Genomic DNA, 15,378 nt, shown 5'->3' with positions numbered 1-15,378 from the left:
TAAATTAAAGAAAGAGTATATAAAATCTCTTATTTATATATTTCTAATCCTAACGGTAAAAAATTCTAGTTATACACAAGTACAATGTCTAGAATTAACACTATAACATTTTATAATAAAAAAATTACTTCATCCATCCTAAAATAAATGTCATATTTTAATAAAAATTATTCCAAGATAAATATCATTTTAATTTTTTAATATAATATTAATTTTTTAATATAATATTAATATTAACATTAATTTTGTAAAATTATTATTTTTTATTCATTTATTAATTTTTTTTATCTATATGAAATGATACTTATTTTAAGAGATTTTAAGAGGGAGGGATATATATGATTTTGTCATCTGTCCCAAGTTGTACAAATTCAATAATTATCACTACTCTAGACTAATATCATATTCTCAACCTACTTAAAATCTTTGGTATCTTCACCACTCATCATTATAATAATGTTATCTGACTAATTGTAATGCTAAAAAATACAAAAAACATAAATTTGATACTTTAGAGTATAATTTGTAACCAAACAATCCATAAAACATTTTAAAATAAATAAATTTGATAGGTTAACTCAACTTATCTCTTAACTTCTCGGGTTAGTGGATTATTCGTGTTGAAAGATTGATATATGATTTCTAATTTTTTTATGTAACGAAAACTATTTTTGTTGTGATTATAACATATATTATATCATTTTTAAATTATTAATTGTTAATTTTTTTATATTTTTAATTTATTGTGAAGTCCATTGAAAAAATATCCTCATTTCTCATGAAAATAAATGTATTATTAGACTATTAACAACAAATCATATTGAAAAAAAATTCCATAAATTACAAATAGTATCATAAAAAAATCATCATTTTATGGGTTGTCAATCCAGGGTGATGTAGGGGTTTTTGATTTTTTTCGTTCTTTTATTTCTAGTTTGATCATGGCAAATGTAGCTAGAATTTTGTTTCCCCGTGATTTTTAATATATTTTATTCTTTTGGGGTGCTTTGACCCATGTTTGGCACGCAGAAATATATATAATCACCCCTTAAATCATCTAATTTTATGAATATTTATTTGAATGAAACTTAGATTTATGATATTATTAATTAAAATTAATAAATTTAACTAATTTTGGCTTTGGTTATTCTGGTTTTTCTCCTCAATAATATATTTATGAATTCATTTTTTATTTGGTGTTTTGCATAAAAGATAAAGTTAGGCTCTAAATAGCCTAAAATATTACAGTATTTCATATACTATTTATTAAATTTAGAAATATGATTTGTAATTAAGGTTAATTTTATTAAAAAAACATTGTTTGATAGATTATAGATTTATTCTCAAAGACAGGATCAAAAGGTTTTTTTTTGTACATTTCTATTTTTAAATTAGAAAAATCAAATAAAAGATAACGTCACAATTAGCATCGAATAATCTATTCCGACATTATATATATGGATTCGCATTCTCTAATGAAAGTGGTTTTATGAGTTATTTTTCAATAAGAACATTTTCAAAAATTACTCTTAAATTAGATTATTTTTTTAGTGAATTATTTCCCTCAGACTTCTTACCATCTTATAATATGTTAGCACTGATTACTATATTCTCTATATACAATAATACATACTCGTTATATGTTACTGCTTGTTACAATATATACTAATATTTTTAATAATATAATTTATTATTAATTATATTATAATCTAAATATTAGACATTAGATGACTTATCATTAGATGATTTAGACATCTTTTAAACTTTTTATAAAAATATTGCATCTAAGTCAACAGGTTTGATGACAAAAAACAATATTAAGAGAAACTTATTCATTAATAAATACCTTGTCTACAGAAAGTAGGAAATACTCATCGGTCCAACCAAATAACAATTGAAATATGCATTTTATTTGAATTATTAGTTTATATTAGTTTATATACATGACTTTGTTTTAAAAGGAATAAATCTACGAATCAATCTTATATTTCTTTTTATAAGTCTAATAGTCATATTGAGTTATGTACGACACATATGAAAAGTCTTCATTCTGTCAGACAAAAAAACACGCAGTATCTACTTATTTCAGGAAACAATATCAATACGCATAATTGTCATATTATTCAATACTGAAGATAATCTCAACAATTACAAGTTTCTCTCCATAAATAAGACATTAAGAATTGAATTAACAACAACGAATGAGTACAAAAAAACAAGAGTAGTGAATCAAGAAATAAGAGAAAATAAAAATATTTGCTAAGGAATACACTGAGCTTAAGATAATTTTTCTTTTGATATAGAGAGTACTTGTGAGAGATACAAACTTCATTGTATATTCACTCATTGAGTGTTGTAAAAAAATTATGATTCTATATCAAATTTTTATTTGTGAAAGTTAGGAGTGACTCAATAACAAAACAATACTTTGATGTTTTTATATTCAAGAGAATCTAAGGGTTGTGTTAGTAATGACTTTGATAATAGTGGCAAAAAAATTTGTAATCAAGTTTGATTAGTGGAATTCTTTACTTGTTGGTAAAGAATAATTAAACGTGACACAGGTTGAGTGATCTAATATTAAATGAATTTTTTTATTGCTTTTCTTTAACTTATCAAAGTATTTGAAAATTCATTATTAATACGGTCTATAGACATGGTAAAAAAATTCGTACCCGTTCGAATCCATTCTGTCTTTGACGGGTAATATTCGAGTTGACTGAGTATGGGTTTGGGTTTTCCCTTGATGACCAAAAGTCAGGTACAATTACGGGTATAGGATTATTACATCCGTCCCGACCCTGAACCCAGACTCGCCCCACCACTTAAAATTTTTAGAATGTTTGCATAATTTAATCAAAAGGCCTAAAATTTTTATTACTTGTTAATTTTATTTTAGAATTTTTACATAATTTAATATTATTTTCTTAACGATTTTTGTAGACGCATGCGCTATGATAAATTTATTGACATATAAGTAGTTAAAAATAAATATTTAACAATAATTTATTTTTTTCCAAAATCAAATTTTTAATTTTTTCTTTACAAAAAAAATATTTTTCTAATTTGAATCGGGTACGGGAAAGACTCGGGAATACTCAATACCCAACAGCGGTGCGTACAGGGGTGGGATAATAAATTTTAACCCGTTGGATCCAGGTATTAGAATATGTTACATAGTCGAGATCGAGGATTGGAGAGACAATATCCGTTCCTGCCCCACCCCATTATCATGTCTAACGGTCTACGCACAAGATTTTTATACATCATTAAATGGTAGTCCACTTTTAATAAAGGACCAGAATTTTTATAAACTTTGTTTTATTATAAATATACTTTATTTTAAAAAATTTTATATTTTGATTAACACATTATTCCATTATCTTTTAGTGTGATTTATTGTATTTCATTAAAGATACATATATACTAATTATTTGAACTGTTAATAATGTATTTTTTTTTATCAATTATTATATTTTGAAGGAACTTATGTCATTTTATTCATGACAAAAGATATATGAGAGCTAAGATACAAAATTGACGCTCTAGTTAACAAATGAGTGATAAAATTTACTTGCGTCTTAACAAAACTCTCACCATAGAGGTAGAGAAATAGCTAAGTAACTAATTACATTTATTAGTCTTTTATCAATTATTATTACCTATACGAATTGTGTATGTTATAATTGTTCATTTATCTATCCACATATCTAATTATTAACATTAATTATTATTATCGGTATATTATAAAAATATTTATATATAATATATAATTGGAATATTTTTTTTTATAAATTTTAATTATTATTATATTATATGAGTTCTTCTTCTGGGTCTTCTTGATTGTGAGTCTTATTTGATTATTATTATTATTATACTTGTGAGATTGTCTTTTAAAACTTTGAGAAAAAAAATTAGTACAATAAATTAAGACATATGTTTTTTCTTGTATAGTTTGAAATAAAAATTAAATTTAGTTTTATGTATAAAACTAATAAATAATTTTATAAAAAAATTTAAATAATTATCTGTTAGAAATTAAATATTTAAATAATCAAAGTGCAAAAAATAAACAATTTTTTAGATGTATCCCTATTTACACGTCTTATACTAATCTCATGAACTGAACATTTAATATATTTTCTATTTTTTCAAAAATATTTATTATTTCCATTTTAATTTGATTTAATAACTATTCCAAAAAAAAATATTTCTCAACTATTTCAAATCACTATCCATTTATGTTTATCCTATTTTACTTTTCCTTTATCTTTTTCAATCTATAAATTTTATCCTTCTTTGTACATTGAATTTCAATAGTTAATTTTTCTAAAAAAATATCAATATCATTTGTTTTTCAAACGGTCAATAATCCTCTTTGCATATAGTTAAAACATTTATAGCATGGATCAATTCACGTGCATGTATCAATTTATGTGGAGTTCTTGAAACTTAACTAGTGTCTTAATCAGTGTTTGAGATTTGTCATCCATGATATCTTATATGCTTAAAATATGTATGTCTTTAATAAAAAATATGATCTAAATTAAAAAGAATAAGAAAATTATAATTTATCAATGAAGTAAAATAAAAATATTTATTCTATTTTATCCTAATGGTTGCTAAAATTTAACTTTTTTATACCATGCATTTAATTTAATCTTCTTATTTTTTGGAATTAATTTAATATTTCAAAATTTTTTGACATTAAATAATTTATTTAAAAATCATAAAATAAAATATTTAAGGCTTATTTAGAAAAAGAATAAAATTTATTTTAGGTAAAATTTAAAATCAAATAAGGTTCAAAATAATATACTAAAAAAATTATTGTTAAATAAGATAAAATGCTCATGAAGACAGACATCAATTGGCAAGGTTCAAAATTTCCCAGTGCAGTCGTACCTTGAAACGGGAAATCAAGAATCGACCTTTTCGGAGACGAGTGACACGTGTTCATCACGAATATGAAATCCAAACCGTCCATTCACCAAATCAACATCTAGCCGTCTAATTTATTCCTGACCCACTATATAAACCCCTTCGGTTGGGACGAGCACCTCACAGAAGTATAATCTTCAGCGATAATAACCAGAATTTTCGAGAGAGAAAAAAATCAAGAACTCGGAATCAGGGTTTTCTCTCAGATTCGTGAAAATCTCGAAAGAGGAATACGATTTAAGCCTTAGGTCGATTCCCTTAAGATCAAACCCTAAATCTAATATTCTCCCTTCCCAATTTATTTCAGAGAAAAAAGGAATTTAGGGTTTCGGTCTCTCTTTCCCGGTGCCGGTTTTCACGATCAGCGATACGACTTTATTCTCGACCGTTCCGTTTGAAATCGTTATAGCCGGAACCGTTAGGCCTAGGGTTTCGTTAAGATGAACGACCAATCGCAGATGATGATGAATTTGAACCAGATGAGCCAGCCTCAGATGATGAATCAGGTGCAGATTATAGGTCAGTCGCAGCCTCAGATGCTCTCGCACAATCAGGGAATGAATCAGCAAGCGCAGCAGCCTCAGATGAAGACATCGCAGATTATGATGAACCAGTCTCAGCCTCAGCCTCCGATGATGAATCGTGGATACAACAAGGTTTGGTCTCAGCAACCTCCTCTGGACCCTAACATGAAGTTTCAGAACCCTATGAAACCGAATTACCGGAGCAACTGGAAGGGGAAGAAGGTCACTGACAAACGCAAGGACCCTAGGAGAATGGAAAAACCCAATCCAAGTGGAATCGCTACTCTTAGTATTTCCAACAGCGGTGTCGTTGGTTACCAGCCCCCAACGTTGCACGAGTTGCAATCGCAAAATCGCTTAAAAGCGCGTAAGTTTTATCCTAAGAAGAAGTTTAATAATAGATTCGCTCCTTATGCCCCTAGGAATACGACGTCGTTTATTATTCGTGCCAAGAAGTCCGGTGGCATAGCATCGCTTGTGTCGCCTTGCCCTGTGACCCCTGCAGTGCTTCCCACGCCTATATTGTCGCCGTCGAGGGAGGTGTTAGGGGATATGGCGAAGGAGGAGTGGGGTGTTGATGGATATGGGTCGATGAAGGGTTTGATTAGACTTCGATCGCCCGGGAATGAGGCTGATGTTCATGATTATGAGGATGAGGAGGACGGTGGGTCCAGTGAGAGTGATGTGGAGGAACATGTGGAGGTGGAGAGGAGGCTGGATCATGATTTGAGCCGGTTTGAGATGATATACCCGAACTATGGCGTTGAGTATAATAATGTGCTCGAGAATAGGGTTGATGATCAGGATTCCCATATAGCTCAATTGGAAGAGGAGAATTTGACTTTGAAGGAGCGCCTTTTCCTGATGGAGAGAGAATTGGGCGATCTGCGAAGGAGGTTGCTGTTTCTTGAGAGGCAGAACCAGGCTGTGGAGGATGTCAACGAGGAAGTTGTGGAGAATGGGTCTGATAATGAGAGTGAGGGTGGATCAGATGTTCCAGTTATAGGAATTGAGAACAATGTTGAGATGGTTGACTCGCTGCCGGAAAGTGGGAGAGATGGAAATGTTGAGGCTGATGCCAAGTTGGATAATGGTGGAGTATTGGAGGCTGAAGGTGTAGATGATGTTTTTATGGAAGGGTCTGTTCCAAATGAGGCTATTGTGAAGAAGGATGAGATCAGAGGTAATGAAATGGGGGGTGACTGTGTGTTTGATGAAGTGAAGGAGAAGGATGAGCAGCAGGATGAAGTAGTGTCACGACAGTGTTTGACAGATAAATTTTTTGCAAAAGATAATGAGGTTATGGATAACAAAGAGAGTGATGATTTTGAAATGCTGAACAGAAATGAAGAATCAACAAGTCAAGGAGCAACAGATGAAAACACAAATGACTTAGTCTTAAATGAGAAGGATGAAAGCAAGAATCAAGTAGTTGGGACAAGCTCAGAGACTACTTCCGGAGATGATAATTTGTCTGTCCCATGTTAGCTTAAGTTGTTCATCTGAATAGACTTTTGATGGGAAGGCCAGAGTAAAATGAATTCTACAACTTTTTAATGCGTAAATGTTGGTATTTGTAGATCGTAGGTTAGCAGTTTACTTTTATTTTGTCGCTATTTTTTTTTCTTTCTAATTTGTATGTGTTGGTAAAATGAAAGATTGGGGAGGACTAGTGGTTTTGTTCTTCGTTGTCAAATCTCATGGACATTAATGAGGGCCATAAGGCTAGGACCTGACTTTTCTTCCTTTTCTTTTTCCTTTCTGGGGTAGAGTTTGGTTGGGTAGGTCTTTCAAAAAATAGTAAGAGAGATCCTTAGGTTTGCAGGTTCATTTATGTACTAGGGATTAAAGTGTATGCCAAAGTGTTGTCCTAATTAGCATGTAAAGAACCTGTGAATTTGTGAGGAGAACTAATGATTACTATGTACTGAAGCTACTTTTAGTTAATTTCATGCAATTGATTTTGTATTTGTATATTTTGGTTGTTTCTGCTGATTATTATCCTCCCTTCTCTTAATGAGTTTCTTTTTCTTTTTTTCATTAAAAAATTATTTGGGATGTTCACTGTTTACCATGATGAACTTCATCAGACATTGCTGAATAGAATCAATCCTTTTTAATGAGGAAAGCTTTTCATAAAGGACCAATTATAATTTTCTTCCAACATACTACTATTATTATGTAATTATCAATTAGTTAATAATGCTAGGTTCTTGAAATATTCATATTTACAAGTATTTGTGTCAAGTCACATTTAGCTTGATTGTTTTTTTGGATAGATTCTGATCATGCATGAGTTTCTCTTTCACATGTAAGTGAATCATTGCTTTAGCATAACTATGTTAGCAAATACTATGTGAACTTTCGTATCGAGTCTTGATGTAGAACTTGGTGATGCTCTTAAATTGTTTGGTGGCTTTGGACTCTAAGTTTGATAGAAAGCAGTATTTCTGCCAGATTTTACTACGATGGGATATCTGGTTTCACAAATGTGCCAATTGCAACTGTGTTGGATATTCCCGAGGAATTAGATGGATGATGCAGGGGTTCGGTATTAGAAGGGTTCGCATGGAAAAGGATGCAGGGATGCTAATTTCGAAAGAGAAAATGGAAATGCTTTTGCCGGTATTTTCTCTAATATTTCTGGTTTTCCTATTCTCCTTGAACTTCAAATGCTTAGTTAAATACATTTCACAGCTGTGTATTTGAATGCCATTTGTTGTTTTTAATAAAAAAATATTGACCTTTGAATTTAATTCTTGGGCATCCGTTACTTATGTTTATTTTTCTCATGTGCATATACATTTTAATTTTAACCATTGTTTTTTGTGTTTACAGATACTATTTGCTGCTAGGCTATGCAAGTCAAAGGTGTAAAAATATATGCCTATTGGCAAACAATTTTGTAAATCTTGTAGTTGCGTGGTGTTAAGAGTTTGTAGTGCTAGTGCATCTAAAAAAGATAGAGCAATATCTTTGAAGTTACGAATTGGTGTGGATTACGTAATAGCTGCTGCTTCAACTGCTTTAACTTGTCAGATACTATTCATGCTTGCAGGTTCTGCACAATTGCCCTTGTTGGTGTCTTAACAAAACCAAAAGAATTGTTTGCTGAGATCATTGGCCTTTTTCTTAATTTTGTTCGTCAACGAGTTCATGTGTCCAGGAATTGCTTGTATGGCGAAGGAGCAGATTCGTAATTTCAGTCTTTATTTTCTTCTGTCTTGCTACTCTTTCAGCATGTTACATGGCAAAGTATCACTTAAATTGAATGGTTGACCTGACTTTCATGCTGTTGATCATGTTAATGGTGTTTTTCTTTTTTCTTTTTACCCCGCTCGAAAGTAGTGTTTCTTTTAAGCGTTCCTTTAGCTCTGTTGCATTGGATTATTTCTCAAGTTGTGGTTATAGTGTTGTGGTGATTATTTAATTATTAATGATTTATAATAATTTACAGATAACATATTGGGTGTCGGCAAAAATATTAGTTTTATTGCCTGTTCTTATCCAATTTCGTTCGTCAATAAAAGGGACCAGTAACCCTAAAAAATGAAAATATAATTCATGCAAGGAAATAATTATTTTAACTTAAAAGAATCTGAATAATAATGACTTTTTTTCTTAATAATTCATTTTAACCATTCATATATGTGACTATGTTAATTGAATAAATTAATCCTAGAAATGAATTCTTACACGAGAATATCTTGACAAATGTTGTGTAATAAATGAATGGCTTTCCAACAGTAATCCGGTTGTGTGGATATTGAAACTCGAAAGTGGGGCAGAAAAGGGATATTCTATCTATATGTTGTTTCCGGGCTTGCCACGTATTCAATTTGATCTTGGCGCCACATAACAGAAAAGGAGAAGCTTGCTCCCTTATCAATACAATAACTAGAAATCTAGAATGGCTTTGAAGCTTGTAAATCTAGGGTTTCACTCATCGATTCCGTGTTCTCCGAGGCCCTTGAAAGATCGGTTCGTGCTTCGGTCTTCTAAAGTGGAGCAAATATCGTTTACGGAATCTGAGAACTCACTCATCGAAGCCCTTCTTGGCATCCAAGGACGCGGACGTTCTTCTTCTCGTCAGCAGCTCAATGTCTCTCTCTCACGTTTCTTCAATTCCTTTCTGAATTCATAATTCATTTTTTTTTTCTCTCTTTCAGGCTGTTGAGCGTGCTGTTCAAGTCCTGGAGCGGTTAGGGGGTGTACCTGATCCGGTTCGTCTTCAATTTCATTGCATTCTCATTGTTTTATTTCTAAGCTTCTTTTCCAATATGGTTTCGTAACCTTCCTTTTTTCTTCTTAAATCATAATACTTCCTATTTATCATTTCCAACTTTTTAAACTTGTTTCTTCTTTCTTATAAGATCTTGTCCATATTATTTCATGCATTAATTATTTTTTTATTAAAAATATTTCTAATTAAATAAGAGAGATGTTTAACATCAATCTAAAAGAGAGAAAAATATTAATAATAATAATATTTTTAGAAAAATATATAAATTTGTTATTATTAATTTTTTTTTTTTAAATTTTGGTGAACTAAGTAATTGAGGATTATAAATAGGATTGAAAGTTGTAATAGTCAATGTGTTTCATTACCCAGGAATACTAAAATTAGTGACTTGTGGTTTCAGGAATTTACTTTTATTTTTATTTTAATTTCGTTAATTTTAGTGACTTAAGTCGAATGAATCACAATTTTAGAAACTAATGAATTAGATATTTATTCTTAGACATATTTTTCCACTAGTTGTAACCCAGCATACTATTAGGCACGACATATTATTTGTTACTACGTTCTGCAGACAAAATCAAACTTGATCGAGGGTCGCTGGCAGCTAATTTTCACCACAAGACCAGGAACTGCATCGCCCATTCAGGTTCTGTCTTGCCTTTATATCTTGGATGTCCAATGAAACATATTTTCCATTTTTTTACCTTATATTTTCATTATTGCCGAATGCCTAGATTAGACTTCGGGTCTTTGGAAAAAAATACACAAGATCGGATAATTGCTTCAGAAAGGTTATTTAAATTGAGTGCAAATTATTATCGAATCATCATAAAGTTGACTGCCATGTCATCAAATTGTTGGCCAACTCAGCCTTTTCCAATAGTACTTGACAGTTGATTGTATGATTTGGATCCGATTAAAAAATAGAAGTTTTTGAATGTCTCATTTAAAACTATTGTTACTACGACGATGATGATGACAACTTTAGTATATTTTAGCTGTTCAAAGTTTTAAGGTTTTTGTTGTTATTATTATTTTGAAACACAAACCTTATGAAAGGCTTCTTCATCTTGGAATACATGGATTCATCTTTAATATAATTCTTGGAATGACTATATCATTCAGTATCATGAAAACCACAAGGTCATCTCTTGAATATTACCGGACGAAGCAACAGTCTTCATCGATACTACTGATATTAACTCCCTAAGGGAAAGCAACATATATTAGCCTTTTCTACATGGAATCCTGTCTGTGCATTTAGGCATATTGAACTGAAATTGACTTCAACCTTATAATACCAGAACAAGTGTCATGGCCTGTTCAAGACAGACTCTGTAAATTGCTATATCATGTGTCTCAACTCTCAATGTGGTATTTTATATTGCTCTTTCAGAGAACCTTTGTTGGGGTTGACTTTTTTAGTGTATTTCAAGAGGTTTATCTTCGAACAAATGATCCACGCGTATGCAATATTGTGTCATTTTCTGATGCTATTGGTGAGCTCAAAGTGGAGGTAATACTAAATAACTTCAATTGAAGTTATGATAAATTTAATATACATTTCTGTGTAAAACTAAACTTTCTCTCTTTTTATAATACTTGGTAACACTATCACACTCATTGAAGCCCTTTAGCTTAAGAGACTTTGCCAATAGTCCATATAGGTAAATGAATTGTGCTACACATAATCTATAAGCAATGTTGTTATAGGCCTTGTTCAAGGATGATTGTTTTTTTGAAGTGCAATACCATACTTTAAATTCTTAAAAAAAAACAATCAGCTTTGTATACAGCTGATTTACTTACTAATTAGCAATTACTACGTGCTTGTAAAGAATCAAACTTTAATATGGATGACTTTCGGGCTTTTCTTTTCTTTATTTACATATAGCATGATGGTTGAAGTCCCATTTATGTTTGCACTTATTCATACAGAGAATATGATATCATATCTGTACATAAATTTTGTTATCTCTGTTCTTCCATCTATTGAAAATTTGGCTTTGAAAGAGCCCAGTAACATTGTTTGATCTTGTACCTGAGCCCATATAGTTGGATAGAGGTTTAGTTGTTGTAGTTCTTGTTTTTATGTCTTTTAATTTACACAGGCAGCAGCATCAATTGAAGATGGAAAAAGAATCCTTTTTAGGTTTGACAGAGCTGCCTTTTCTTTTAAATTTCTTCCATTCAAAGTTCCGTATCCAGTTCCATTTAGGCTGCTGGGAGATGAAGCAAAGGGTTGGTTAGACACCACATATTTGTCGAGTTCAGGAAACCTTCGTATCTCAAGAGGAAATAAGGTGATTAGGCATTTCCAGTAAAAACATCATTCTAGTAGTCTTTTGTTCCGTTCCTTGAGTAAAATGCTTAATTGTCAATAACATAATGTATTTCTATATACGCTTTATATTTCTGAAGAATTATTAGCAACATATCTATAGTGCAGGGAACCACATTTGTGTTACAGAAGCAAACTGAGCCTAGGCAAAGGTTATTGACAGCTATTTCCTCGGGGAAGGGCATTAAAGAGGTCAGAGTGCTGATTTATTTGTTTATATATTTTTATAAACATAACTGTAATATTTCAATTGTGAATGTTTTTCACACTCTTATTCCAACAGGCAATAGATGAACTTATTTCCTTAAAGCAGAATACTGGTCAAGAAGATCCAGAACTAGAAGAGGGTGAGTGGCAGATGATGTGGAATTCACAGGTTAGATTTTGGAAATCCAAAGGAACGCCGATAATCAATCACTTACTAATTTGAAGTTTTTTTTTGGACAGTGCTGATTGAAGCTCATTAAAATGTGTACATTTTTTGTTGCAAAGCTTCCTTTTCTTATTTTAACAACTTATCATCTACAGACTGTGACGGATAGTTGGATAGAGAATGCTGTCAATGGGCTGATGGGCAAGCAGGTATCAGATTCATCTTATACATTTACTTTAATTCCCACATATGCTGCCTCACATCTTCAGTGTATATTATGATGGCTGTTGCAGATTATCAGGAAGAATGGAAGAATAAAGTTTCTGGTTGATATCTTGCTTGGGCTTAAGTTCTCCATGAGTGGAAATTTTGTGTAAGTTTCCATTGTTTCATGTTACTACTGATGTTCATGAGAGGGTCATCAAAACAAAGGAAATAGGAAGGCAGGCATTTAGTGGCAATGAAGGGACCAACCTCTCTGTAGACAAATAGTGGAGAACCTTTGGATAATTAAGGGGATAGATCTAGAATATGTGAACAAAGAGGAAGGTGGGTCTTCGGCCTTGGACAAAGATATTAAAGCCCAAGGGCACGCATCTGTCACCTCCAGAGAGTACATGTTCTAAAAATGTGTTAAGGCTTCAAGGTAAAGGAATTTTAAGGGAATCTCAGGAATTGAGATTGAGTAGAAGTAATATCAGAACCTGGGTAAGTATGCTAGGCAATGCTTAATGTATGCTTGGAATTCTTTGCCAAAGCTCTAACTTTAAGACAGGGTATTTATAAGTAGGAGAATTTCTGCGGGGGCATCAATGGGAATGTGTAGAATGACTAAATATTTAGTTTTACAATGAGAGGTTGTTTAGGGTGTCGCCATGGGTTGCCTGAACTAAGCGGCTGAGACAAAGTATCTTTTATGAAGTGTGTAGCTTTGATATTTAAGGGCATGGTTAAAGTTAGGGTAGGGGTTCTGGTCTTAGGATGTTATTGACATATATCTTGATATGTCAGCTATTTTATATGTCAATAACATCCTAAGACCAGTTTTGCTTTAAAAAACTTCCTCTTTGCACGGAAGGGAGATTCTTTAATTGAAATGGTTGACTTATTTAAAGAGGACAAAATTTAGGTCTTGATATGTCAGCTATTTTATAGGTCATGAATTAATTGCTTTTCTCATAGGTCATATCGATAATTTGGCCTCTTTGCACGGAAGGGAGATTCTTTAATTGAAATGGTTGACTTATTTAAAGAGGACAAAATTTAGGTGCAGTTCTTTAAATATTTTTTATACTGTTCTCAAATTGAAATGGACATTAAGATCAGCACCGATTCTGAGATGAAACTCTAAATAACACTAAAAGTATTTAAAGAACTGCACCTATGTGTTGCCCTTAAAAAGCTACAGGTAATCATGATTCAACTTATTGGAAAATCAAAGTTTATTGATAGCAAAAGAGGGGGTTGATCATTTGGATTAGTGGCTAAGAGAATCACAAAGATGTCCTGAATGATGGCCGAGGAAGAATTTCAAATCTATCCAACGTGTTTGTCACATTTTTGGCATTAGTTTGTGAACGAGTATTTAGGAAAGAGATTCTAGAAATTGATTTGAAGAAAGGAATAACATGAGGCGAAGATCAAATGACACTGGAAAGGATCCTGCTGATGAAACAATCACGGTATTTGCATTGATGAAATAAAGAAAGGCTGCAACTGTATGTAAAATCCCTCCAAAAATATAGGTTGTATTTTACCAAGTCGTAGTTTGCCAGGTAAGTAGGTATGTAACTGTATATGATAATCTGTTGAGTAAACCACAGTTGCCTGGATAGGAGTGAGTTATAGTGACAACTGACAACGGATAACTTGATGGGCACAGATTAGAAAAGCAACGTTGATCCATCTATCTATTTATCTCTATACGTGCTCCTTGAATTTTCTGTTTGAAAATACGAACCCCACTGAATGTTCATGATATTTTGCCTCAAATTTGACAGAAAAACTGGCTCCGGAGTGTATGGCGTTACAATGGATGATGCAGCCATAATTGGTGGCCCATTCGGATATCCCTTAGAACTGAAAAACAACTTCATATTGGAGCTTCTGTAAGATGACATCATATTCTCTCTTAATCAATCCAATATATGCATTGAATTCACTTTTTAAGAATATGTTTGGTGAAATTTTGAGTGGAGGGGAATGGAGAGAACTAAATTCCTCTTTATCTAATTTTTGCTCCCCTAATATTCTGAGAATTTCGAAGGAAGGGAAAAAGAATTTAAAATATTTGAATTGAACTGACTAAAATATTTTTACTTATGTTTTAAAATTTAAAATTATAAAAATACAAAAGTAAATTTACTTTTAAAATTCCTTGCCTTCCCTTATCAAACAAGAAAATGACTACCTTACCTCCCCTTTTCTTAACCAAACATAATATCTAATTAAAATTCCCTTCCATTAAAATCCCTAATCTCTTTTGAACCAAACCATTCGTAAGTTTTTTAATTTTAGTTTTCTATTAATGTTTTTTTTCTTTCATTTTCACATCTTCCCTCATTTGTATTCGTTAAGAATTGATTAAAAACTAATAAGAAATCAAATAAAAATATTTGGCATCTCTCTAATATCCCTCACTAGTTGAGTTTTCCTTTGCAGATACAGTGACGAGAAGCTCAGAGTTAGCCGGGGAAACAACAGTATTCTTTTCGTACATGTTCGTACCGATGCATTGAGGTGACCTAGTACATATGTGATTGTTTAGAAGAATAGACGAAACCTTTGCGAGTGACAATTTTAAATTTGTGTTCAATTGGGTATTTAACTGTACGACAATGCAAACTAAATATAAACATAACATGGACGTACTACTTGTTCAGCTTCCATTTCAAGTTGTGGTTTATTAAATGCTTCAATTCTATTTTGGCAAGTAATAGTTTTCCACTCTTCATTT

The 15,378-nt window shown here is 31.7% G+C and overlaps 1 protein-coding gene across 8 annotated transcripts; it reads left to right on the top strand.

The window, feature by feature from the left end:
* The first annotated feature begins 5,063 nt into the window (after positions 1-5,063).
* On the top strand, positions 5,064-15,310 carry LOC100810403 (probable plastid-lipid-associated protein 12, chloroplastic). Of its 8 annotated transcripts, XM_003556512.5 has the most exons (12): positions 7,923-8,090; positions 8,304-9,567; positions 9,635-9,688; positions 10,280-10,354; positions 11,105-11,224; positions 11,820-12,011; positions 12,158-12,241; positions 12,333-12,425; positions 12,578-12,631; positions 12,716-12,795; positions 14,423-14,530; positions 15,084-15,310. In XM_003556512.5, the coding sequence occupies exons 2-12, from the start codon at positions 9,376-9,378 to the stop codon at positions 15,163-15,165; spliced, it is 1,134 nt and encodes a 377-aa protein (XP_003556560.1). In that variant the 5' UTR covers positions 7,923-8,090; positions 8,304-9,375; the 3' UTR covers positions 15,166-15,310. The 8 variants fall into 8 exon arrangements, 2 of the variants coding, with proteins under 2 accessions (XP_003556560.1, XP_006606582.1); XM_006606519.4 differs by lacking the exon at positions 11,105-11,224 and having other exon boundaries at positions 7,924-8,090; XR_005890372.1 differs by lacking the exons at positions 9,635-9,688; positions 10,280-10,354; positions 11,105-11,224; ... (5 more) ...; positions 14,423-14,530; positions 15,084-15,310 and adding an exon at positions 5,070-7,052 and having other exon boundaries at positions 8,304-8,336; positions 8,524-8,767.
* The last annotated feature ends 68 nt before the right edge of the window (positions 15,311-15,378 follow it).

This window comes from Glycine max, chromosome 20 (assembly GCF_000004515.6).
Source record: "Glycine max cultivar Williams 82 chromosome 20, Glycine_max_v4.0, whole genome shotgun sequence".
NCBI classification, from domain to species: domain Eukaryota; kingdom Viridiplantae; phylum Streptophyta; class Magnoliopsida; order Fabales; family Fabaceae; genus Glycine; species Glycine max.
This window is presented reverse-complemented; position numbering and strand designations above follow the sequence as displayed.